Below are 26,958 nucleotides of genomic sequence, written 5' to 3' on the forward strand. Positions count from 1 at the left end.
GACTGATTACGAGCTGGAGTGCTCCAATAATCTTCACTTCATATTGAGGTCGCTTAACGGATGACTCCTTCAGGTTCGTCCGAACTATTCGTGCGTTTGTCTTTGCCTCGGGGAGTGAATCTCTCTGCCATGTTCTCTGAATGTTAAGTCAGAGGGCCTTATGTAAGATATCCATCCCCTCTCATCATCCTGCTGATGCAGCATGACCTGGAGGACAGACGGGGCAGGACAGGAAAGGGCGGTCGCCGTCTCATTCCACACACACTCACACACACATTCTAGACTTTGTGACTCTGCAGGCTGATCAATTTTACCTCCAGCTGACTTTTCTGTCACACTTGGCTGCCCGACGGAGCACGGCAGCCTGTTTTTTCTTTTTTTCCAGTGTTAACAATGTCTGCTCAGCTCACATTTGGATCCTCTCTGAGATCTGAGAAATCAGAGAAACACGACACTCCGCCACATGTTCTGTGCCAACAAACCAGCTGAAATACAAACCTGACGTGCACAATATGGGAGTGTTCACATTGTGTGTAGTTGGTGTTCTCAAACTTCCAGAAGGAACAAAGCTGTGATGAGGACTCACGGCCTGCAGCAGTCTGAAGGGTATACAGCCAGAGTTTAGACATAAACACCAAAACACTACAAATACTCTTGTTTATCCGGAATGTGTGGTGTCAAGGATGTTTTTTGCTGCCAAGAAAAAGAGTTAATCTTTGGCTGAATGAAGGTTGTGAGAAACTGCTTAAAAAAAAATAAAAAATAGAGATTCATACTTTAAGACTCAGCAGCTAAAACTGTTACTGTGCAGTTTTGCACATGCACCCACAGAGCGGGTGTTTCCTCAGCTAATTAGTTCATGCTAATTGGAAGATGGGACAAGAACATGTGCTGCTTGAGGTATGAAGTAAGACATTTCTTTTTCCCTGCAGGGTGGAAACTGTCAGCTCTGGTGCAGCCCAACTAAACTAACCTTGGCCACTCCGTATAACAGAGTAAACGTTTGGTCCAAGGGCACGGCGTCCTCCTCGGTGGGCCTTTTAGTCCAAATAGACCTCAGGGTGACAGGGAGCAGACTAAATTGCATCCAGCTAAGCCCGACACATGATAAGGGAAGGGACGTTTGTCAGCAGAAATGTAACGCTTCAACAGTTTCTGTTAGATTTGTGCACATTTCTTCTTTTCTTTTTGTTCTAGAAAGCTCAAGCACAAAAGCCTTCATAATGTGATTTGCTCTGTTTAAAAGAGAAATGTTTGTAAGTTTTGTCGTTGCCGCACCTCAAACGTTGGCCTTAACCAGCCTAAACTCAGCACGTACACATTCACGTTTAATGTGAACATTTTCCAGCTCATCAAACGCTCAGAATTTGCTGCGTTCAGTTGCTTTTTGATCGTTTGTCAATCAAAACCTGTTGTACTGGGCTGCGTGGCCACCAGGGCTCCAATTTAATCAATTACAGATATTGCCATTATGATATGCAATTAGAGTTTTAGTTGATATTAAAAAATCCAGGTTTAATTATATTTTATTGCACTTCCTGCAGTCCTCTCCTGTGACACGGATATTGCACTTGGCCATTTTACTGTTTATATTACTGTTTATATTTCGATGATTTGTTCAGCCCTTTGTGCACCTTTCTCCAGTTTTCCTGGTAATTTCCTCAGAAACGTTCTGTTTCTGAGGAAAAATGTTCATGGAGTGATGAAAAAAAATCAGAAATGAATTACTAATGGAAACAAATCCTTTGTTGCTCGTTTCAGTCCGGTTATGTGAGGTCAAGGTTTTTTTTAAGACAAAGAAAGGACGATGTCCTGAGTCAATTGGACCCACAGTATGGCTTCCCCTTCCATAACTGCAGATCGTGCTCTCTTTAGTTATGAAAGTGTCTGTCTCATTTTTTAACCTAAATCCCCAAAGCTCATTCCCACCTCCGTTCTGCTAATAGATAAATTCCGTCACCATGTCGGAATGGGCTTTCTGTGATTATTGGCTGCCGAGGTGACCTTGTTTCCAAATGTAGCTCAAATTATCCAAATAGCTTTGCGATTGTGCAGGTAAGGAAATGTGACATTTCTAGAACTGAGTGTGCTGTTTTTATAAAAGGTGTCTTTGTTGTCCAGGAACACGTTTAAAGGGAGTTTTGATGAGCCATTTTTCCTCTTCAGTCCTGGTTTACTTTTGGTTAATATTCTTATTTTCCATCTTAGAAAAGTGGAAACTGCGAGAGCACGTTGCCTGAAATGCCCCTTTTTAATGTTTAATGTTGCACAACGCACACATCCAGTGTACACAGAAAATTAATGGGTGATTGTCTCTGACTGAAATTAAATTGCATTTTCTGCCTCACTAGTGATTCAGTCACTCTATTATCAGCCTCAACTGGTTGAAGTTAGTCTGACAAATTCTACATTAACGTAATTTACTCAAGGCGTCCAGACAGTGTTATTCCCGGCCAGCTCCACGTTTTTCATTTGTTTCCTGACATCTTGATTTGTTCCTTCGTTCTCGTATTGATCATTCAGGCCCGTGAGGGGAGTTTTTGTTTACCCGCGCAGTCACATTGCCGGTATGGCTCATTTTCTGATTTGTGTCCAAACGGTGACTTCCAGGGAAATCCTCGTCATGCATTAGTCACCGTTTTCCATAGCTACTCTGTTTGTGTTACTCTGCTCTTTTGTAGTGGGAACGGCAATCCAGGTCAGCAGGTCCATTCTTTTCATGTTGGTTTGTCCCCAGTCGAACCCCCTGAATTTTGTATGTCTTCATCCTTGTGGTTTCAGCTAATTGCGAGAAGGCCCTGAAAACCTGCAGCCTTTTGCAGCAGTCAGTGTGTGAAAAGAGGGAGTTGCTATTTTGGTCCTCCCTTCACTGAGGTTTAAGGAACTCTGTTGAATTCAGAGCATGGGGGGGAAGAAATGTAGGTCAGGATCCTTTTTAGAAAACATATTGTTGTAATTAGGGGAGCTGCCATGCCACTTCTGGCATCTCGCTCCTGGGTGGCTGAGTCATATGACGTCGTCCGTGTTTCCAGCCGACTCCTCCCTGACGTGCTGCTGGACGGACGGACGGACGGACGGACAGCAGAGAAAATCCTAAAGGTTGGCGACACGAACCAAAGCCTCTGTCCCCGGACGACGGTAGAAATGAGCATTCATTATCACCCCCAGTCAGAGATAAGCATCAGTGTACATGCCTGTAAACATAACCTCCCAGGCCTCCCAGATGCTGAGCAAGCTGCAGCACACACGTCGACTGGCGCAGTAGAGCATTTGAATAATGACAATCAGTGACTCGGACAAACCTCACATTTAGCCAAGTAGCTGTGTCATTCCCCACCAGCTTCGGTTTCTACAAATCTAGTCCAGAAAGGAGGCACGTTGTGTGTCTGACCTGCCCGTAAGATGGAGCCATATTTATTGGCGCAGACGGTGGATATTAAAAGCTTCAGTTACAGCTCAGAGAAAAGACAGACTCACTCTGATATGGGGGTGTGTTGTGATTAATGTGTGACCCTGGAAAAGAAATATCCAGCTCCAGAAACAGTTCAGCTGGCCCTAAAGATGGAGGACGACAAGATTATTTGTGTTTTTGTTTTATTTGTGAATTCATTTTTGTCTAATCTACTTTTTCATAAATCTAGCTACAGTTACTATTTCTGAATCTGATGATAAAAACGTTCATAACGACAAGAACAAGTTTGACATCAAAACAAAAACAGAAATATGAGACATGTTTAATGTCAGTTTAGCTTTTAACAGTGAAGATAAGTGTAATCTGCTAAAACTGTGTCTGAAGTCATTTGTTGTTAGAGGTTGTGTGTCTTTCTTTTAAAGGACCGTAAAGACTAACAGAGCAGGAAGTCCACACAGCTGACAGTCAAAACAAGAAGTCGCTGCTCAGGTTGTCTGCGTCCACATGGCCTTTAACGTGCCGTCAGATTAACCCAGCTGTAGGTTTAGATGTGACCCACTGAGACACATCAGTCAATAAAGCCTGATATTAATGGACAGAGCGCAGAAACCCGTCGAGCGGCGGTGAGAGCTCCTGCCAAAGGGCTCTTCATCCAACAACAGAGATCAATCCAGATCAGGTTTCTCTGCTGTGGCTCTACAGTTCATTTGCAGCAAAAAGAGTTATTTGGAAAGTCCTGAACGTGTTCGATAAGTGATGTGGCCAAAAGTGAATGGACACATGCTCACTTGTTTTTGTGGTCTGTACTTTCGGTCCTTTAGGTGTAACTGAGGGAAACCTGATGGGCCATCGCAGCATTTAATAATATTTGAAACCGTATCATGCCTAAAACTTGGAGAAGTAAATTCTGCTTGAGCCTGACTTGTGCCCTGGAAGAAGAAATCATTTTCTGAGGTTGGTGTGGAAAATGTTTTACTGGCCTGGAAGCTGAACACTGGCCAAGACTTTGGGAGCGACCTGAGCCTTACGCTGGCTGCAGAGCTGGAGCTCACTCATAATTCTCCTGTGGCTGAATTGGAGCCAGGATCCAAGATCTTGTGCAACATTTGAAGACAGCAGGCTGTTTTGAATAGATATGAGTGTTGTGTTTATGTTCTGTAGATGCAGCCGTAGCACACCACACAGAAATACGTGTGCATATGCAGTCTGTCATGGGGCTTTTAACAGTCCGGGATCTGAACCCCGGGCAGGGACGGGGATTCTTTTGTCAACCGCGGAGATGATGGAAGTGGGTGTCCGGCAGTCAGGCATCATGGGTGGAGCTGCATACAAAGCTTTCATTTGTATTCCAGTTTCTGCCGCCGCCCCAGCCCCCCTCCCTGGGGGAGGGGGCGCTCTGTGAGGGCACGGCTCGTTTTGTGTCCTCTTTACTGGATTACATTCTCCGCGCTTTGGCTGCGAGACATAAAACAACAACTTGGCTCTCAGTCGGCTACTTGAAGTTTCTCTCCGGCCCTCCAGCTCTGCGTCAGCTGCTTCAGCCGCTGAGTCCGGCTCCAGCTCGTAACCTAAATACCTCCCATTGCTTTCTCACATGGGCAGGTGCTCTTGTGTAACCACAGAGACACACTTACAAACATCCCTGGAGGTAAATCAGTCTCGGTATCCATCGTGGTTTTAATTGTTTCTGGGTCACTCTTTTTCTGAGCTGATGGAGGAGATGGTGTTCAAATCTGCCTGTTCTGCATTTTTAATGGAGTGCATTCATTATAGACATATATTCAAAAAAAGGAAAGCTTTCTCCTTGTGGTTTAGTGAACGTAGCTCAACGTCAGTGTCGCTAATATCCTGGCCGAGTATATCTGGCCCAGAGCAGAAGTGGAGAAATCTGATTATGAGGCTCTTTCTTTGTGGACGGCTCCTCAGTTTCCAGCAGCCTGTTTTTTGTGCGTTGCATTGAATTCGGAGGACTCTTTGCTCTCTTCAGCCGGCTTCAGAAGCAACTCAGCTGTGTCGAATGAAGGAATGTCATGTCATCAGAGGAAATGGAGCTGGATCATTTTAAGCAGTGCAGAGAAAATAGTCCAAACATTACCAAAGCAATTTTTCCACTTCGGATTAGTCCCCCACAAAAAAAAGGATGTCAGGATGTCAAGATCATCCTGTCCTGTCCCACCTATAGCTGCTATTGTGTTGTTTTAACCAGCAGCTCCACAGAAGCCTCAGATGTTCGAGTCGCAGGCAGAACCAGAATTTTTCCATCTGGGGGGACAACTGGCGTTTTTCTGGAGATGTGGGTTGACACTGGTGAGAAAGAGAAATCCCGATGGGTTGTGTGGATCCGTTAACGTCTGGATGATATCACAGAACCGCAGTAAACATGAAATATTATAAAGCTGTTGTTTTCAAAAATCCGTTTAGTAAAATTCAAAATGAATCGCTTTATTTATCGCCCGCCAACTTTCATCCTCAGTTCGCCTGTCAGTCTGATGGTCTTTAAGAAGTCTCTCTGTAAGGCAAAATGACGGGAAACAAAGCTGAATGTTTGTTTGCTTCACAACACCTTCAATAAAGCGTATCTGGCCTGCAGGGCTTTTATCAGACGACGAGCCTCCCTCCGCTGCTCCGCTGGGTTTTCATTTAGCAGCTCTGGGTGTCTGAAGGCCGTAAACCATCATCATCCTCAGCTCCACTACACAGGCTGCAGGATTTTTTTAATTCAATGCAGCCTTTTTCAGGGGGGGGGGTCTGCCTGCTTGATACTGTTATTTATAATCACTAATGAACATGCGTTTATTGTCCTCTGCTGGGTTTGTTGAAAAACAAAATGAATCGAGTTATTCATTTCTTTAGATCACATTCTTCTTCTGTTCTTCTTCTTAAAGCGCTTAACAAATTCATGCTTTCTCCACCATGAAGTCGACAGTTGTGTTTGTTGTGTTTTGTGTTGGTAATCAAAAAACAAAAAAACAAAACAGGGACGCGTATGCGAAACTTTTTGCCGTTGTTTTATTTTCATTGTGTGAAAATGAACTCATTCATTCGTTCGTCTTCTGCTCTCTGCTATCCATTTCCGGGTCGTGTTGCTGCCGGAGCCAATCCCAGCTAATCCTGTTTGTTTCTGTCCTTTCTGTCCGTCCACACAGGGCAGAAACACCGACCTCTTTGAATCTTTGAATATCAGATACTGCGTCAGGTGAAAACGTGGTTCTGTGATCAGTCGACGTCTGTGCCGGCTACACTGAGGCAGCCCGAAGACCTTGAAGTTAAATTTGTTATCTTGAACTAATGAGATGCTTCGACTTGTGATCATGAGAAAACTGTTTGACATGGTTTGATGCGTTGAGTCTTTTGGAAAGCTGCAGAGACTCAGAGTCCTCCGCAGTCTTCATTATTAAGACGGAAGCTGTTCCTTTCAGGACGTTGTTGTGGAAAGAGCCCATTCGTTTAACTGTTGCTTTGTGGTGTGAAGCATTGTGGGTAACGTGGTAACGCAGCAGCGACGCTGAAGCCACCTCTGTTGTCTGTGAGGCCGATTAAGAGGCCGCGGTACAGTGGAGCGTCGGCCAGACGCCAAAATATGAGACAAAAAGAAAGGAGGAGGTGTCTGATGTGAGCGATGGAGGCGCTTTGTCCTGAAGACGAAACCCCAGACACGGCTCAGCGGCCTAATGGCTCCCTCGATTAATAAAAGATAAGCAGGCAATTATTGAGCTGTCAAAGCAAGGCTGGGGAGGAGCTGTGTCCTCGGGGCTCAGGACCTCCCCTCACCTTTATCACTTTGTCTCTAACTAACCTTCTCCTTGTCTCTTCCTATCTATTTTTTCCGTTTCCTCGTCTCTGTCTGTCCTTTTGTCTCCTTTACTTTATTTCTGACCGCTAAAAACACACAAATGGCTGGAAGGCATCAGCTGGCGACACTTGCTCCCCACATCGACCCACAAGTTCTCCTTTTGTCATGAAGCCAGATTCAAACTGTGGCCGACGAACCTTTCTCCTCTTATTTTTTCTTTATTAATGTGCTTTGTTTATGCCGCTGCATCGGAGGTCGAAGGTCAATTTCATTGCGATTTCATGTATTTGCTGTTTAAGGAAGCCCTGCAGGGAATTTCATTACGTGTGGCACAAATATCCAAGAAAGGTCAAAAGTCAATGTCTTTGTGACCTCGCATACATAACTCAAGAACTTGCACGCTAGTAATGGAAACATTTCACCCAAATGTCCAATAGGACGAAACAACAAAATTCACTGCCACGTCATGATGCACTTAAAAAACTGCAGCTTGACGGAGGAGGCGTTAATTTTAGTTTTGCTTTCATTTAGCTTCTGTTTGATTGGGTTTGTTGGGACTTTTATCATCTCACTTAGTTGTTTTCTCTTTTTGCTCTCTTCGGTTTCATTTTTAGAAGTCTTTCATGTTTCACATCCCTGGAGGATTTCCTTTTGAAGCTCGCACAATACAACTGCTGTGCAAATGAAACAACACACACACATGAATGCGTACATGCATACAGATTTACACACACAATCCCAGGTTGTTTTACGCTGAACCAATTAGAGAAATACTCCTTTGAAATGCTTTGATTCTGCATGCATGCCGTAAAAATGCCAAGTGTCTCTCATATTTTCATGAATTTTGCAGCGTCATCGTATTTTATGCGTGCAAAAGAACAAAAAAGTGCAACACTCTTTATCTGGGTTTATTTCAGCAGAAATCATTCATTTGGATTTCAAAAAGTTTTCTCTCTTCTCATCTTCCATGTGCACATATTTACACACATTGATTTCCCTTTTCCCTTTCTGCCCCCCCGAGCCAATTAGGAAATACCAGGTTAGAACCCAGTCCTTGTTTTTCCTTTCTGCTTTAGTGATAAAAATCTGAAGTGCTCCTTCTTCCTCTTGCCGCGTTATTCCTCCACCTAATAAGTCATGGCATTCCTGTGTTTTGGCAGCGTGGAGAAGAAACTTACGCCCCCCTCCTCCGCCCCCTCCACCACCATGAAAGCTCGTTGTTGTGGAGGAAGAAGGTGAGACGTAAAGCCGAGCTGTATCTGTCTCTTGCCGCTCCGCTGGCCTTCACAGCTTAATGATCGACTGACACACATTCATTGAGCAATTATGAGTGCGATTTTAAAGGAAAGCAGGACGGAGTTTAGACTTTGGCTCCTGTTGTCTGTTTATTATTCATGAATGTCAGAGAAAGACGCGTTATGTATGAATCTCAGAGACTTCAGAGAGGCGAATGAATGTAGATGTGCAGTTCTGTTCTGTTATATAGGCGCGAGTCCATTTTGTGGGGTAACAACTGTAAATCATTAACCGGGTTCATATAAGGTGAAAAAAAATTCATCCAAATCTGAAACCATCTTCATTCCTCAGAAGTGGATAATACGAATCTTTCACTTCACACAATCAGAGATTTATTTATTTTTTCTTCTTTGGCAATACACTCACTTCCTGTTCCACCCTCATGAGCCAGCAGCTGGTTAGCTTAGCTTAGCATAAAGATGCAGAGGAGCAGGAAACGGCCAGCATGGCTCTGTTCAGCCGGAACAAATCTATCAGAGTAATCCATGGACTTTCAGAAATGAGCTCCAGCGTTAGCGGCCTGTATTTGTTTACATTGTCTATTAATAGTTGTTTGTAATCCAGTCATGTGTGCACGTGCACCTGTTGCTGAATTAGTTTGATACCAGAGAAAACCAAAAAAACGTGACGATACTAGTAAAGCGTGAGTCCAACTCTCTGCCAGGAAGTGAATTAGCATTCCTAAAATTGTTAACATTCGCTTGAAACGTGTTTGTGTGTCTATTTTTGTGTGTTGACACCACACCTCAGCACACACTCATTCACAGACTCGGTCTCTTCCTGTCGGGGCTGTCTTCTCTCATCAGACAGTTTGAACTGAAATCTATTTTAGGCTCAGTGTGACCAGCACACACACACACACACACACACACACACACACACACCTACCAGGCAGTACTCTGTCACTCCACTACGCCGTCTCCCCAGCCAGCCGGTAAATCCCACAGCTGAATATTGCATGAGCTGCTGAGCGCTGGAGAGCCCCCGGCACACGCCTGAATAATGTGAAGGGAGCAAGGCGGATTGATTATAGTGTGTGTGTGTGTGTGTGTGTGTGTGTGGGGTATGACTGCTGCTCCGTCTGCTGCAGCAGAGCCGGGCCTGAGCCGGGCCCAGAACCTTCTCTGTGTTCTTGTTGTGCTTCGGTGAATAAACCTGCTCACCAACATGCAGTGACAGTCATTGTCTGCATCTAAGGACCAAAACAGACCGACTGGGATTGAACACAAGCCCGATCCGATGTTTTGGTGAACACCAAGAGTGTGGAACAGTTAGCTTAGCTTAGCTTAGCTTAGCATACAGACGACACTGCAACCGTGACTTTGTCCAAAGATGAACACGTCATATTTCATTCATTGATATCTTTAGACGCAGGCCAAGCGAAGCTTAAGAGCTCGTGGCCATGCAAACATCCGTTCACAACAAGTTCTTTGTTTTTGGCGTGTTTTTATGGAGAAGTTTTATGCATTTTTGATCGTTTTCTCTGATTAAATGTTATGACCAGAAGAGTTTCTGTACAGATCAGTTTTCATCAGATTCATCAGTCTGTTCTCCCTCCGACTGGAGCTGCTGGCCTCCACGTGCGGTGATGACCCCCACATCTCCACGATGCTTTTAAAACATTGGATTGATTGTTTTGCACGTTTGTCTCGGAGCGTCACTCCGTTAGAAGCGCCTTGGACCGGGTTTTGACGTCCTAAGCTGTGAACTATTACAGACACCAAAGTGAGCGATGCGGCTGTCAGTCGCTTCTACCGAGCTGACAGTCATTGTCTGAATTAGTGATGTTGAGGGCTCAGTCGTTGTCGCTTCATTCTTGAAGAGCTTGTTGAGTCTCATCAGAGTCTCTTTGACAGGACAGCCTGAGACATGTTGGACCTTCCTGCTGCACACTTTAAACTAAAACACTTCTGCATATATTCACGAGATTACTGCTAACTTAAATGTAAAAAAGAGCCACGTTAAGATTTGATTTATAAGGTTGAAGCTGTGTGTCCTAACTTTATGATCAGGCCTGTTGTCTCTGTTCTTCTGTTTCCTCGTCCTGCAGTTTGGTATTTTTCATGTTCCATCTGCATCTTTTTTTTTTGCATTTTTTGCATCTTTTTTGCATCAACAAGGGAAGACTGAATTAGAGACCTGCTGCAATTCAACAGCGCTGCAAACTCTAAAGTTGGAACAAAGCAAGCCAAAGTTATTTGTATAGCACATTATGCTTCATAGGTCATTGAATGTGTTTAACAGAAACAAATGAAGCATTAACAGCCATAATAAAATAAAAAAAACATGATCTAGATGATATCAGATGCTTGAAGGAAAGCAGTGGAGAAGAACGCCTCTCTAAATCAGAAGCTGAACTTTAAAAGCTCAGTAACGTCAGGATTTATATCAGGGCTGTTGGATTAATTGAGGCTGTAAATGTACCTGATAAAAAGGTTTATGTTGTGTTGTTCTCTGCCTGAAAATGCTGCTGGAGGAGAATGATAACGACCTTTTGTCTCTGCTGCTGTAAGTGTCCTTCTCCGTGAAGGAGCGGTAATTGGGGGGCTGCAGGCCGCTTTCCAGCTAAACCCCCACAAACACGACGTGGCTGTCAGATCTGTTTCATACGCTGACTGAAATATTTTGTTGCATCGGGCTGTGGCTGCAGCTGCAGCTTTCCCTCTCTCTTTCTGTCGTTGGAAGATCGTTTATTATAGAGCCTTCTCTGCTGTTATTCAACCTTTCGACATTTTCTTCCTTCTTTTTTCTCTAAGGTCACCCGGTCTTTGTCAGACTTGCAGGATGAAGGACTCGTGGTTTCAGGGGTTGTTTGGGCTCAGGACTCGGCCCTGATCCACCAGGAGGGAAGGAAAACATGAAACGAGTCCCTAATCATCACTCTGAAACTTGCAACCTGAGTGATTTTATAGCTTTTACAAATCCAGCACCTGGTTGGGCAGTAAACGCAGCAGAGACCTGCTTCTGTAAAACAGATGTTACAGATGTCTGCTTTAATCTGCTGCTTCACTGGAGCACCAGGTGGATGAAGACCTGAGTATACTGGAGTCCAAAAATCTTTCTCATTTGTCAATCGTAATCATTTCTTTTCATGAGGAATGATATCTTGTGCCAATCATTGTCCACGAAGATGAAAATCAGAGAGTGACGATCGACTGGAAGGAATAAAATAGTTCTCGTCCAGCTTTCCGCAGGTGTCCGTCTCTGTCTGCTCCTCGTGTCCTCACCGACACCCCTCTGTTTGTGCCCTCAGTCTCAGACGTGGATACATCAGGGAGCTGGATCTCATTCGGTCATCCACCGTGAAATGCTTGGATTTCTCGTTTATTTTCCTGAGAAGTGGTTTATAAAGTGCAGCTCGTCCTCTGAGACCAACACAGCACAGCCTTCTTTTCACAGCTGATTGGAGTCGAGTGTTTTTTTGAGCTCTGTCTCAGATGTATTGATCCTCTGACAGGTTGTGATCCAGTTTTCTCGAAACGTCTTCGACCTCCAATGGGTGCAGAAAAGCCTCTCTCTGCTCAGAGTAACGCTTTGACATCTGACACTGCTGAAAAACTTTGAGCTCCTTGAATGAGATTCTGATGAGCAGATTGAATCCACCTGAGTCTGGGTGCAGGTTTTTGGAGTTCATCGCATGTTGTGTGCTGTCGATGCCTGCGTTGTAATGGAAACAGGAAATGAGGGAGTAAAAAATAGCTGTGGCTGAAGTGGTGAGACCGATCTTACAAAACTAAAGTTCAAATCAGGAAACTAAACATTCTTGTTGCAGATGCTTTTGGTTCGTTTCTCTCACAAAATGGAGGTGAAAATGATTTCATTTTTGATGCTACAAGTATTGAGCTGTAGTTCAATTTCCATTTTTGAGCTACACTGTGCTTTTATATACACTCTGAGGTCGTATAAGTCGTATTTCAGATGAAAACCTGCAGTTGATATCTCTAAACTTCTCAGATGATTCAGTTTCAATGATAAAACATATTTATATTTTAAAGGCAAACATAAAAAAAAGCTGTCATTCCGCTCATTGCAGAATAACCCTTCGCTCTGCTGGCCTCATTGGCGCTGAGATCCAACATGGAGGAAGCTCTCGTGGTTTATTATCAGTTTCACTGAAAGGAGTCAAACGTAGCTCTTCATCCATCATCATCATCATCATCATCGCTTTCACCACTGCATGGTTCAGTGCACACACTCAGAGTGGACACTTCATGATATTGTGTGTGAAATGTGTGCACACTGAAGTGCAGCTTCTGACTCAGACAGCCCCCCCCCCCTCCACGGCCCCCCACGGCCCCCTCGTGTAAAGCTCACCAAAGCAGAAATGTGTTGGAAGGAGCTGGTGGCGCTGCTGCCGCCGGTCGTTCCACGCTCAGTATGTGAGGCATGTTTGGAGTGGGATGCCACCGGCTCTGAAGCAGCAACAACTCTGACTGTGCTGTGTGTGTGTGTGTGTGTGTGTGTGTGTGTGTGTGTGTGTGTGTGTGTGTGTGTGTGTGTGTCTGTGGCGGTGCTGTGTAGTGTATTTAAATAGCTGAAGACAGTATTGCAATGTAATGTTGCCGTCTCAGGTTTCATTCTGGGCCAGCAGGGCGACAGGACACCGTCTCCCCTCTTCTTCTTCTTCCTCTTCCTCTCTGACATCAAAACATGAAAAAATAATGCATTTTCAGTGTGCCGCTCCAGTAATCCCCAATCTGAAAGGGCTTGATGAAGAAGCTTTGCTGCCTCATCAGTGTCACAGATGTGTGAAGAGCCACACGCATCTATGGAAACACGAACAAGCAGCAATTACAGTCGCATCTGAAATGTGAAGATGATACAGAAAGTGAGTGTGGAGGGAACAAGTCAGTATATATGAAGCCTGTAATCTGGAAGCAGTTGTGTGTGTGTGTGTGTGTGTGTGTGCGCGCCAGTTAATGCTAGCTACATATAGGCAGCATGTGAAGTGAGCTGATACAGTCGGAGCAGTTTGATGTTACACACAAACACCGTCAGCATTTGTCATGCTTTCTTTGCCCATTTATTTCCAACACAGCGTTAATTAATGCAACCGTCTTAGAAGCAGACAAACATCCCATAGTCTGTTGTTCAGCCTTATGTAACGCTCATTTGATGGATAACCATTTCTTGTCTGAGCTCTGACCGCCACAGCTCGGTTGCATCGCTGCACTACATCGAGTGAACCTGAGCTGGAAGGCGATGAACGGAAAAATGTGTGGACAAAAACTCACCTGTAGCAAATAAAGGGGTGTTTTTTCGCTGGAAGTGCTGCTGTTGATATGCGTGGTACGTAATTACAGGCGCGATAACAACACAAATGGCTGCTGATAAACCACCGAGCTGTGAGCAGAGTCTTGAAATGTCCTGAAAGGAAATCATCTTTACCTTTCCTCAAGTCGAGCCAGAAGTTGTTTTTTTTTTGTTTTTGTTTTTTATTATTTGTCCGACTTGTGTTCGTCTCTTGAGGCTTCCAGTTGCATCTGGTGTTAATAAAAAAAAAGAAGTTTGTTTTAGGAATTAAAGATTCCTCAGAGGAAGATCAGCTCTGGATGAGGGAGGGGGAAACAATTAAATATGTCACTTTTTATGGCACTGACTTCATCTGGAATAAAGTGATTTATCGGTAACACTGGAAGACGCCCACACATTTAGGAAGTGTGGAGCCGTCGAGCTTATCTCAAAAAATTCGAGATTTAGGTTTCTCCACAGAAACTTTATTTGCAGGCAAGAAAGTTAAGTAAAAAAACCTCCCAGACGGCTTTTATTTCTTTCCTTTCTTGTTCCCGGAGGCCTCTGCGGGTCTCCCTGCCAGCAGCACGCCTCCTGGGTGACATTTTTCCTTTGCTGACAGGTGAAAATACTCCGATTCCTCGCAGAACGGCTCCAAGTTTCCTCTCAGTCTGTCCAACAAAGGCATCTCTCAAAATACACTGAGGGGCTGTTTCAGCATCTCTGTGGAGATGTTTTCACATTTTTTCATGGTGAGTTATAAAGAAGGAGATGTTTTGAATCAGACTGATGACGAAGAAGCCGAGCAGGAGACATAAACAGGGGGATGTGGCTTTTCCTGAACTTCCCTAAATTTAAGTCACTCCAGCTCTTTGACACACGGCGGGTAAAAAGTGTGAGCTTCCTTTGTTCCGTCAGGTTCACGAGACTTTCATTTACCCACAAAATCACACATTTTCCTCAGACGCACTCAAACACAAACGCAAAATCACAGATGGACTTGACCACGCCAAAACAGAAACACATGCGCAGTCCTCAGAGGCTGAAAGGCAATAAAAGTCACCAAAGATGCCGAGGAAACAGAAAAGACTGAAGAAAAATGGACCGATCCGAGCTGTTGGTTTCACACTTCCCTGTTTGTTTTGGAACAACAGACTGCTGTCATTACACAGTCCGGTCATCACTAACCAGTTGTTCAACATGTTGTGTAGTGTGTTTACACTCAGGCAACTGTGCAGGTTGTACAAACAATCTCTGTGTGTAGTTGTTCCTGTATTTGCGGCTTTCTGACGGAAGCCTAAGAAAACAAATGTGACGTGTTGTCCTGTCCTGTCCTGACTCCACAGTTCAATTATTATACACAACAATCCAGGAACGCACAACGTGTCAGACTGCAAGGGGGAGAAAATCAGCATCCCCCGTGATTAATACACAACAAAGAAACCGTCAGTGGAAACATTCACAGACACATCAAGCTGCACTGCTGATGTTTGGAGAAATCGGCTGGTCCGAATAAAATGAGGTGATGGAACCAGCGATGTCGGACGTTGTTATGGCCAAAACAAAAGGGGAACACAGATAATGGTGAACAAAGAGTACATGATTTAAACCAAATGTTTACAGTCATGTAGTTGGTTACTGTCAGCAGCACAGTTCTGACTCATCCAGGGAAAGAGCAGGAGCGGTTCCTTCACCGTCTGTTCCCACAGGCAGTCCAGGTCCGACTGATTCAGTTTGTTTTTTTAGCAGCCAACTCTCACTTTACACACAGATTTATTTCGATATTCATTTCAACTGTGGGATCAACGCATTTGAAGTTGTGGCCCAGACGTGACAGGATGGAGAGACACAGATAAAACGGCAGAATCAGACAGATAAACTGCTGAAACTGCTTCTTCACTGCGACCTCCTCGCAGAAAAAGTCAGAACAGAGTAAGTGCATCAATATGACGCACAGCAGATTGGCTCTTAATGCATTCCAGCCTATAAAGAGACTCATACACTCTACTTTATTCATAACTGATGCTAACCCTAACCTACATCAGAGGAGGAGAGAGAAATATCTCCATGGCAACCCTGGAAATTCATGCAGCGCGCAAGCATCAAACCAATTTGTCTGAATTTAATACTACTATCAACTGCTGTCCAGACTGTCCGTGCCATTCTGCCTCACATGAATATTTCCCAAAGCTCCCCAGGCACTTTTCCCATCAGCCCCGGGTTCACGCGTGTGTCATTTGTGTGGCCGCTCGCTGTGTGTGTCTGTTGTGTTCAGCATCTGTCGATTTACTGAGAGTCTTGTGTTTCATATATCGGAGGTGATCGGATCCTTCTGCTCCTCTGGCTCTGAGCCTGACTCAGCATGCCTGGAAGGGTTAAGGATGGTAACTGGAAGGTCACCTAAAGGTCACTAGTTTGAATCCCTGAGCAGATTGAAACATGAGTTCAAGTCTCCGGTGAGTCTGAAATGGTGATTAGACGTTGAGTGAATATTTCAGTTATAAATATTTTATCACGCTGCCAACAATATTGAAACAGTAAAAAACTGTCGGGTCCTCCGTTCATGGACGCTCGGTGATGAAATATACTGAGTAATGAAAAAAGAGAAGACAAAACAACTTTTTAGTTTTTGCAGTTCAGGTTTCAGGCTCAGGACAGAAGAAAAACTGTGACCTTGCAGTGGTGGTTTTTTTTTTTTTTTTTTTCAGGCTCTGAAACTAGTTCCCTCTTTTTGTGGAGGTCTGAAGTTCTTCAACTCCAGCACATTCAGGAATTGAATTTCTTTTTTCTCAGAGACTGAAGGTGTCAGAAAGCGTGACGTCTCCTTTCTGTGGTGGTGCGATTTCATTGACCTTCAGTCTGCTCTCTGGTCCCACGGCCGCACAGTCGAGAGCTGGAGCTGTAATTTAAAATAACACCTTAGAGCTGTCGCTTAGCTCGGCCGTGACATCTAATCAAAAAGAATGCAGGGAGATCAAATGGTAAATCCTCCAGTTTATCTTTTGCCGTATGGCCTAAGCCTCCAACTCCATCTGTACATAAGCTACATACAGTCGGATAAAACCAGAGTGCCCTCAGTTTGTCTGGATGTGTAAAGACAGACCTCCTCTTTTTGTTCACATAACAATCGTCCTTTGAAATGGGACCCTAAACTGGACTCCCCCACAACAGGGATCCTCTGACAGACCACGAATGCCTGACCCCTGACCTCCTGCCCAACGGAGAATCAAATAGAAGCTCCTCGACGACTCCTTTAATGATATCTGATATTCTCTTAACTCAATTCTTACCTTGTGTCCGAGCATCTATTTTAAGTGCCTGTGTGTGTGTGTGTGTGTGTGAGCGTTGAGGAGGAGCAGGAAGTGGCGATGCAGACTCTGGAGATCTGATACTGATCAGCTCCCCGTGTCCGGGGGCCCAACTCCAGCCAAGTTCAAAAGGTGAAACCGACCCTCGTCTCCCCTTCACTTTCTAACTCGTGCAGAAACGAGAGCTCTGCTCTTGTTAGTGCACGGCGAGAACTTTAATTCCACAATTTAGGAACATTTTCTGATGATTCTCAGGACATTTGATACGAGCACTCGAAGCTCAGTGAGCCGCGGAGAGCTGTGCCTCATAGCTGCTGAAGGTTGTTGTGACTGTAAGAAAAACCTGCAGAAACCATTCACAGCCCGAAAAAAAAAAAAAAAGGCTTCAAAATAAATGTCTTTCGGAGTTATAAAATAAATTATAGTGAAATGTTTCATTCAGTTTGTTTTTGTTTCTTTCTGGAGAACTGATCAGAAATGTGAACGCTAAACTAGTCTGAGGTCTGTTGTTGGTCACAGCAAGAGGAAACGCTCCTTTGTTGTATTCTGCAGAACAACATTGACAGTGTGTGCGACTTGTCAACATGCAACAAACTGACCAGAGAAACGTCAGGCCGCTGACGTGCTTCAGCTGGACTTTGTATTTAGATCTATTCAGCATGTCAGCAAATATTAGCATGCTGCAATGCTAAACTGAGAATGTGGTAAATGTGGTAGACATCACATTATTTGTGTTTTTGTAACTTAGTCCTCTTCCTTCTGGGTTTAACAGGCAGTTTAGTGTGTGTGTGAAAACTTTGTTTTGAAGTGAGCAACAAATGTCAGGCGAGTGATTAAAGTAGCAGAGGCTGTGTGTGTTGTGTAGATCTGACACAGTCCATCAGGTCCTGATGTTTCCCTCCTGTGTGTTTGTTAATTCGTCGCTGCGTCGGCGACACCAAATCGACTTCCTGTTGGTTTGTTGTCGCTGACAGATGAAGCGATGGCGGCGGCCTCCCGGGCCTGCAGCTCCTTCCCTCCGGCCCTTTCCAGAGCATCTGTGCCGAGCTGGCCGCTGGATCAGGATTCGGCAGGACCACCTTACAGGCGGCAGTGCCGTGTGTTTCAGCAGGCTGGAGTCCCTGTGGGGCTGCTGCGGGGGACGGCAGGGGGACGGCGGCGGAGCGGGGCTGCAGGTTACTTTGCTGCAGAGCCAAAACAACAGCTGTGTGCTCTTGTGTGTCATTAAACACGCAGGCGGACGCACACATTAGCTGGTGGCAGTTCAGCAGCTGCTGAGTGAAACCTCAGGACTTTGGCTGTGTTGTCCTCATATTTAGTTCTTTGCGTGATGAAGCAGGAACAGAGACTTTGTCCACCGTGAAAGATGGAGCATCATGGGAAACAGAGTGGCAGCGTGCTGTCGGTCGACCTGAACAGGTGTGAACGTACAGATCTACCTACCTCTCTTCATTCCTCCTTCTCATTTTTCTTTCTCTTCCATCGTCACCTTCTTCTACGTCTTCCTTCTCTCCCCCTTCTCCTCCTGCATCTGCTTCTGCTTCTTCGTCCTCTTAAAAAGATCCCCGTCATCCATCACGATGAGCCTCAAACACCCAGTGCGGTCCAGGAACTGGGATAACGACGTCAAAGATGATCACAATGAATTCCAGCTCATTTGACCTGTGGTACTTTTGAAACTCTGGAAACGAAAACAAGTTTTTTTTTCACTCAGTCAGCTACTTTCAACAGTTAAAAAAAAAAAAAAAAAAAGTCAGAACAATTTGTCCAGAAAACAGGAACTGACCCTTTTTAAGTTCTGCTTGTATCTGTTTTCATTTTCAGGCCGCCAACTAATGAGAAATGGGTCAACACAGATCCTCTTAAATGAAGCGCTGTAGCATTAGAAAAAGCGTTTCAGGGCTGCTCCTGCAGGTACATTAGCTGTCAGAGCACAAACTGCAGGATAAGTCCTGAGTGAGCAAAAAAAAAAAAGCAAATAATCTAAAAAGGCCCAAAATCCAAATGTGGCTTTTTCCAGCAGAGCAGAGCCGCCCTGGTGGCCGAAATCATCCTCATGAAGCCACCGTGCTGAGAGGTTCGAAGCTGATGGGTAGAATACAAAGCAGGAGCACAAGAATGCTGTGTATTGTGTGTGTGTGTGTGTGTGTGTGTGCGCGCAGGCTCAGGACAATGTGAGCCTTCACTGGCTTGTGTCCATTGTGGCTGGAATTTCTTGGGTCGTGTCTCGGTTGAAGAACAGAAAGGTCGTCATTCTTCATTCAGGCCTTCTGGGGCTTCTTCAAACCTGCCATTGTCATCACCCCCCCCCCCCACTTAAATACACACACCCTCCTGGTCTGTTATGTCACTCAGCAGGTTTTCAAAGCCCACGACTGGTTTCATTTGTTTCTTGTCTCACCTGATCCTCCAGTGTTTTACGTCCTGTTCACAAAATAGAAGAACCATGAAGGAGCTGGGTTGCGTCCAAGGCCTTTACACTCAACGACAGCAGATGTTGGTGCTCCTCCACCTCCATCACACGTGGCAGGTCTGACCCACATCTTTGTACGCCGAGTGACAATCAACCTTTACTGGCGTGTTTTTAACACCCCAGAATAGTCCACCGGTGACGTCACTCTAACCAGCAGCACCATCAGCGCTCTTTAATTTAGCAGTGAAGGAGAAGCAGGATGATGAATGGTCGGCCTCCATGTTGTGAGCAGCCAGCCGGCTCTGAGCGATGAAAGGACCCAAACGCTGCCTGAAAAGAAAAGCTCCTTTAAAAAAAAAAAAAAAAAAAAAAAACACGTTTCTTTTTTGCTTTTGTCTGCTGAAGAAGAGTCTCCAAAAAAAAAAAAAAACTGAACTCGTGACAGGCTTGTTAAAGCACCACACCTCCCCCTCCTCCTCCCCCACCACCAGCCCAGCTCCTAATACCCTAACAATGCCCCCCCACCACCTCCACCACCCTGCCTGCCTGCCAGACTCCGGTGGTGCAGGATTTAGTTCTGCGTGCTGCAGCGCCGTCGGTTCACAGTCTGACTAAGCGTGGGAATTTTGAAACGTTTCTCTGATCTCCCTCCAGGAAGCTGTTTGGGACGAGGCCGCGGCCTCGGGAACTCGGCTGAAAAGGTCACACGTTTCTCCCGAACAGTCTGACTGGCTGTCTGACTGTGAATTTAACAGTCAGGTCACATGTTGACCTATATTCTTTATTTAAAGGCAGTTCTTTTTACCTCTAGTTACATCAGTCTTCGTCTTCTCCTCGTCCTCTTTCTTCTTTCTTCTTCCTTCACTTTCTGCTCCTTATTCTTTGTCTCCTCCTCCTTCAGGTTCCTGTAAAGTGATTCTTGAACTATGAAGGATGAAACTGTCTCCTCTTCCTCCCCACTTACTGTAACCTGGTTAGCGTTTCTCTCTCCTTCCCAGGAAGGTGTAAAGATCCCGTATTGAATGTTTCACAGCAGCAGCAGGTCAGGAAAGCTGTTGATGAACCGGAGGACGTGCTGCGGGTGTTTGGTTCCCATTAAAACCTTTAACCTGTAACTGTTTAATGAATACATATGCAGCTTCTTTTTTCTTTTTTTTTTTTTTTTTACTGCGAATGACTCATCTGTTTGTACTTATTCAGGAAAACAAAGCGTTTTTCTCTCCTCTGTGTGTCTGTGCAGGTTGTGCAGTCTGACTCTGAAGAAGCTGGTGGTGATGAGGGAGCTGGATAAAGAGCTGATATCTGTGGTCATCGCTGTTAAAATCCAGGTATGTCAACACAAACCCTGTTCTGTATGGAGCAAATTAAAAATGTCTCCATCGTGTTGTTGTTTTAGCCGCTGGCCATATTGACATCCATATTTTGTTGTTATTTTTCACACCTTGAAGGCAGCGTTGTGTTTTGGCTCGTGTCATATGCTGCAGATATAAACATGCACAGACTTGCTTGACATGCTGAATGTCTGCTTCTATTTATGTCAGAGATGAAGCTTCGTCACGCAGCCACAATTTAACTCTCACATTAATTTCACCAGTTGCTGAGCAGAAAATGAAAAAAAAAAAAAAAAAAAAAGCAAATTAATTTAGATTTTATTAAATTGTAATACCCATTCAAAAACACAGATGTGTTGAGTCCTTTTCAGCAGTTCCTGAAGGGGGGGGCAAAATTAAACACATCCTGTATTTATTTCTTTATTTATTGATTGATTTGTTTGTTTGTTTTTTTTTCCAGGGCTCCAAAAGGATTTTGAGGTCCCATGAGATAGTGCTGCCCCCCAGTGGGTCTGTGGAGACCGACCTGGCTCTCACCTTCTCACTGCAGGTACACGTCAATTCACCTCGATGCTTTTTACTGAACAGCTTATAACCAATAACTCATGTGTGGGGTGAGTTTTCTCACGCTTGTTGCCGTCCCAATCGTTGAACCTTACAGTGTCTCAGTTTTTGGATTGCTGAAATAATAAAATGGAGACGGATTGATTCGAATGATTATGACTGTCTAAACTGAAGGTTTGCTGCGAGATTAAAAAACGTGTGATATTATTTTATGATTATAAAGGGGGGGGGGGGGTCCAGCCAGAAGGAGGGAATATTCTACTGTGGTCAAATCATGTAACAAGGTGTAACATTTAGAATTACAGGGAAGAAGGATTGGTGAGTGTTTTGGTTATGTTTGCTGATATTAAATGAATAACTTCAGAACCTTGTCTTTAAGCTGCAGGTATGACTCTGTTCCCTCTCTTCACTTTCAGTACCCTCACTTCCTCAAACGGGAGGCAAACAAGCTGCAGATCATGCTCCAGCGGAGGAAGAGGTACAAGAACCGGACCATCTTGGGCTACAAGACCCTGGCAGTGGGCTCTATTGACATGGCAGAGGTAAACGCCACGAGCAGATTTAACGATGGCTCATACAGCACTGGGATGTTGGTGTGCTGAAGGTTGGAGCTTATTTCCACCGTCGTGTTTTGAAGTGTCAGGCCAGACAGGCAGGAAGCAGGAAGGTCCATCAGCTCTGACAGGCTCAGTGTCTGGACCAGCGTGAAAATATAATGAGAATGGTGGAGGAGCGGTTTGACTTCGTCCTCACCTGGTCTCTAACGTAGCTGCCGCCTCATTAAATCACACAGTGCAAAGAAAAGTCTCCTCTGGTAAGCAGCTTTGCCTTCAGTCAGTCTGAAAATCATCCTTTTATTTTTGAAAGACAAACTTGTCTTGATGTAAATCTGCCTGAATGAGAAAAGAAAAAAAAAGACTTGGAAGAAGACGAAAGTCTGTTGTACTGTAATAGAACACATCAAATACACAAATAAATAGTGAACGCTTCGCTTTGGACGGATATACCTCAGTGCAGATGATGTGAATACACCGAGGACTTTCCATATGGCCGAGGAAGCTCAGTGGAGCTTATTAAGGTCACAAGAAAAAAATATATTTCTGCGCTGCACAACAACCGCACAAAAAAAAAAAAAAAAAAAAAAGAGAAGAATAGAAATGGCTCTTGGCGATTCAGCCGAAGGATACAACAAGTTTCTCCCACAACATCCCACACAAGTCCCAGCGTAAAAGGCCTCATGGGATCAGGCTGATTTGGCCAGATTTGGGTCAGTGCTGTCCTCCAGTGAGTTGGTTTTGTGATTGCCTTATTAGTTCACTAAAAAACAAAGCCCTCCTCTAAAGTGCCACTGGGCAAGGCACCCACCCTGAAATGACAGCAGAGAACAAAACATTTTCACTGAAATGCAAAATAGAAATGGGAAGGATGGATGAAGACCTTTACCCCCCCCCCTTTAAAGCTGAAGCTGGCTTTTAGGTGATGTCAGGATTATCCCCTCAGACCTTTTATCACATTATGATGTAAAAACGAGGAGTTCCGATTATTCACTGTCTTTGAATGGGCGGATTAATGCTGCTCTCAGGTCTGGATGCTAAATGTGAGACCAGCTGGTTAGCCTGTTTCAGCATAAAGGCTTGAAACAGGGTGGGTGGGGGGGTAACTAGGCGGGTTGTGACCCCCAGTGGAACCAAATCTGCCCCCCAGCACCTCTGAAGCTCATTAAAGCCTTTTCACTTCCCGCTAACCTGCAGAGACTACAGGAAGACAGAGACCAAACGGTTTGGAGCATTAAAATATTATATTTGCCATCATGACATAAACAAGATACAGCATTTTAATTATTGATTAAGAGGTAAGATAAGAAGAAATATTCATTGAACACAGTCGAGCACTCGTTATTATTATTAATGCAAACATGCCTTTTTGAACTATGTGCTTCTGAAACACTCTGTAACAGTGAAGTCTGCTTCCTTTAAACACAGAATCTCTGAGCTGACAATTAATTCTGGGAGATCAAAATAATACAAATTCAAGGCACGAAGACAGCAGCTACTTTACTGCCAGTTTTTGGATATCAAAATGAACCCATTCAATCTGCTCGCTGCACTCATTTGGCTCGGTTCTTCGCTCCTCACAGGTGATGCAGCACCCGACAGAGGGAGGCCAGGTCCTTCCTCTCTGCAGCAACCAGAAAGACATGCTGGGGAAGGTGGCGGAGATCTGGGTCTTCTCCCTGTCCAGTCAGCCGATAGACCACGAGGAGGCGGCCCTGCAGGGAGGACAGAAGATCAAATGCTCCGGTGCGCACTTTCCTCTCATCAGTTATCCTGAGGTTGAAACAGCTGCAGCGGCGCTCCAGGGGCTGAGCAGAGCAGAGCAGAGATTCATTTTTTCTCATTATTGCAGAAAAGCTGTACTGTACACCATGAATATTTAGATTCTGGCTGCATGTCAAAATTTAAAGAGGGGAGCGGAAATATGTATGAGGCACCTTGTACGCTCCGGCCTTTAATCTCTCCACGTCTCTCCCTCCCTTCAGATAACTACTCGGAGGAAGAGTACGAGAGCTTCTCCTCAGAGCCGGAGGCCAGCGACGATGCTGTGCAGGGACAGGTGAGTCCGACCGGACTCTGAAGGGTCGTGGGACAAATTAGTTTGCGTTATCTTGGTCAGTGCCAGCCGGTTAATAATTAAGCGCTCAGCTGGGGCGTTAGATTGGAGTCAAACATCTGTACTTGCACTGTATAATTTGCTGGGGAAACCCTAACGTTACGTGCGAGCATGAATAACGGATGGGCTTTGGTTTATTTATTAACTTAATGGGAAACTGTGATTTAACCAGGATTTCTTCACAATTTCCAGGATCTGGAGGATGACGAGTACGACGTGAGGAAGCCAAAGAAGCAGAGGAGGTCGATTGTGAGGACGCCCTCCATCACCAGAGTAAGAGACGGGGACCGTGTAGTATTTAAGGGAATCTAATCCATTTAGGATCTCAGCTGGAGGAGCAAAACGACAGGAAGTATCTCAGCCAGGTGTCAGGCCGCTTCACTGTTCCTCATCACAGATTGTCCAGATGTCTACAACCTTATAACCATCGCCTGATTAACTGCATCATGACAAATCAGGTCTCTCTTTAGAGATACCGAGCCAAAGATGCTGCTGGGGGAAATGGTCAGATCGGTTTTTTTGGCATTATAAAAACAAAAAGGTCTAAAAAATCAGGAGCTTTCTGAGAATGCAGTGCGACTGAAGCAGAGCAACCGAACTGTATTTTAAAGGATTTTTTTTACCCTTCAAAACTATTTAAATACAAATTCAGATTAATATTACCAAAACTGCTCCCAGCTGAATAGAAGTAAGCGTTATAGTCCAAATTTATCAGACGGATGACATTAAGAAATCAGTTATGACAGGAACAAGTATTTTTTAAATCGACTGTGACAGATTTGCGTCTGTGTTGTGCTTCATAGATGCAAATGGCATTTTTATGACATTTTATTGTGTGTGGATTGAGGTTTCAGTGTTGTGGTGCAAAACAAACTGCACATTTGCAAAGATTATAAGTCTCTTTGTGACATTTCTTTTGACATAAGCTGCTGTGATACTATTTGTCCTCATTTGCTAATGGAAAAGATTATATTTGCCCAATTAATCAAGTGGTATTATAAAAGGCTTTTCTAATGTAATGAATTAAAAACAAAGAAGCTGACCAGCTGCAGAGTCTGATATTAGTCCAAGCTGTGCAGTGGAATGTGCTGCTAAAATAAACAGCAGTTTTTCCAATTACCACCTCAGCGACTCCGTGTCTTATGGGATTCATTCGCAGATGGTCAGGAGCTGGACAGGTTGCTTTAGACACCTTTCAAAGAAAATGAGTTTTAATATTTTCTCCTAAGAGATGATGAGGCGTTATTGAGCTGAGTGAGCAGCAGCAGCAGGAGGTGAGACGAGGCATGATGCTTATTGATTTACACGAGCACCACAGCACAAAAATCAATCCACAGCCAACACTGCAAATGTATCTGCTGTCCATAAAATGACTAACCCACCTGCTGCACTTTTCTCTGTCCTGGATTGGGCGGATCATGTAGTAAATAATAAGGGACTTGTGACTGTGTGTTTATTCTCCTGTGCTTTAGCAGCAGAACTTTAAGCAGCGAGTGGTGGCTCTGCTGAAGCGGTTCAGAGTTTCAGATGAGGTGAGTGGGTTTTTTTCTGCACCTACGGACGGTTGTATTTCCCTCTGAGCCTCTGACTCCGCTCCTGTCTGTTCCTGTGTGAAGGTGCTGGACTCTGAGCAGGACCCTGCAGAGCCACCTCCTGAGGTGGAGGAGGAGGACCTGGACCTGGACAGCGTGGAGTTCGAGAACCCGAGTGACAGCGGCCCAGAGCTGGATGACGACGACAGCGTCCTCAGCACACCAAAACCCAAACTCAAGTGGGCAGCTTTCTGAGCTATCAGTGTTACATTACAAATAATCATAATAACACGAAAGTTAAATCACTACAATGTGCTAAAAGGCTGAAAGGAGTTACAGAAAATTTTCAGAATGATACGAAAAACAAGCCTTAGCGGTAAATAAGATAGACTTTGTTGTGATGTAAGCTAAAAACTAAAAACCTGTAAAGTTTTTTTGCCACAGTCCTGCAAAACACCTCTGTGATTGTTCACATTACAACACACACAGACTCACAAGTGCAAAACAATACAAACTGGTAAGAAATTGCAGCTCTTCAATGATTTAGTGTTGATATTTATTTATATTATTCTGTTTAATATTAATGCACTATTAATATTTATTAGAGCAGAAGCTGCACTCAGGTATATCCAGACTTTTGAAGCACCAAAGACTCGTTTCTTCCTGTTAAGCTTTTCGAGCTCTGTACCTCCGGTTTCTAACTCAGGTTTTCTGTTTGAAATCTGACTCATACAAACAGAAGCTGGGACGTCTCTGCAGAGCTCAGACTTCAGAAGGCTGCTCCACAGCAGACAGTAAACATTGGAATAAATTTTGCATATGAAGACGTTATATGACAAGATGAGCAGAGCCCCCCTTCCACCGTCAAATTGACTTGCAAAAGCGGCTGGTGAAGGATGTTTGATTTTGGATTCAGCAGCTAATCAGTGCAGTAAAACAAACAAATCCACATTATACAACAAACGACTCAAAGTTAGACCAGCATCCTGATAAACACTGATATCCTAAGTCTGGTTTCATATCAGTCATGTTAAGGCGTGATTCAAGTTTGTTTTCTTTGCTGTTTCCTGTTTCAGGCCATATTTTGAGGGTCTCTCCCTCTCCAGCTCTCAAACGGAGATTGGCAGCATCCACAGCAGCCGGAGCCACAGGGAACCTCCCAGCCCGGTGAGACCGGCGTCACTGAAACACGCTGTAAAAACACAGGCTTCGGGTTTCCCTCAGCACATCCCTGCTTCCTCTGCAACTTCTTAAACAAACTAACTGGGCTCCTAATCTGACCCTGAAACAGCTGGAGATGCACCAACACACTGATTGTCGATGAATAAAAATCCCCTGGAGCAGAAAGGCTCTAATTGTCCCTCTCAGGGGCAACTTTCCTCATGCAGAAGCGTCATATTTCACCCC

At 44.5% G+C, this 26,958-nt stretch overlaps 1 protein-coding gene across 4 annotated transcripts in view; it reads left to right on the top strand.

Annotated features, from left to right (window-relative positions):
- pacs2 (phosphofurin acidic cluster sorting protein 2) overlaps positions 1-26,958 on the top strand; it is a 44,553-nt gene that overhangs the window by 6,271 nt on the left and 11,324 nt on the right. For all 4 annotated transcript variants that reach the window (XM_029493385.1, XM_029493386.1, XM_029493383.1 and 1 more), the window contains exons 2-10: positions 20,695-20,782; positions 21,246-21,335; positions 21,766-21,891; positions 23,487-23,649; positions 23,889-23,962; positions 24,212-24,292; positions 25,492-25,551; positions 25,636-25,790; positions 26,628-26,718. In XM_029493385.1, coding sequence (XP_029349245.1) covers positions 20,695-20,782; positions 21,246-21,335; positions 21,766-21,891; positions 23,487-23,649; positions 23,889-23,962; positions 24,212-24,292; positions 25,492-25,551; positions 25,636-25,790; positions 26,628-26,718 — 928 coding nt within the window. The remainder of the gene's footprint in view (positions 1-20,694; positions 20,783-21,245; positions 21,336-21,765; positions 21,892-23,486; positions 23,650-23,888; positions 23,963-24,211; positions 24,293-25,491; positions 25,552-25,635; positions 25,791-26,627; positions 26,719-26,958) is intronic.

Source organism: Echeneis naucrates, chromosome 22 (assembly GCF_900963305.1).
Source record: "Echeneis naucrates chromosome 22, fEcheNa1.1, whole genome shotgun sequence".
NCBI classification, from domain to species: Eukaryota; Metazoa; Chordata; class Actinopteri; order Carangiformes; family Echeneidae; genus Echeneis; species Echeneis naucrates.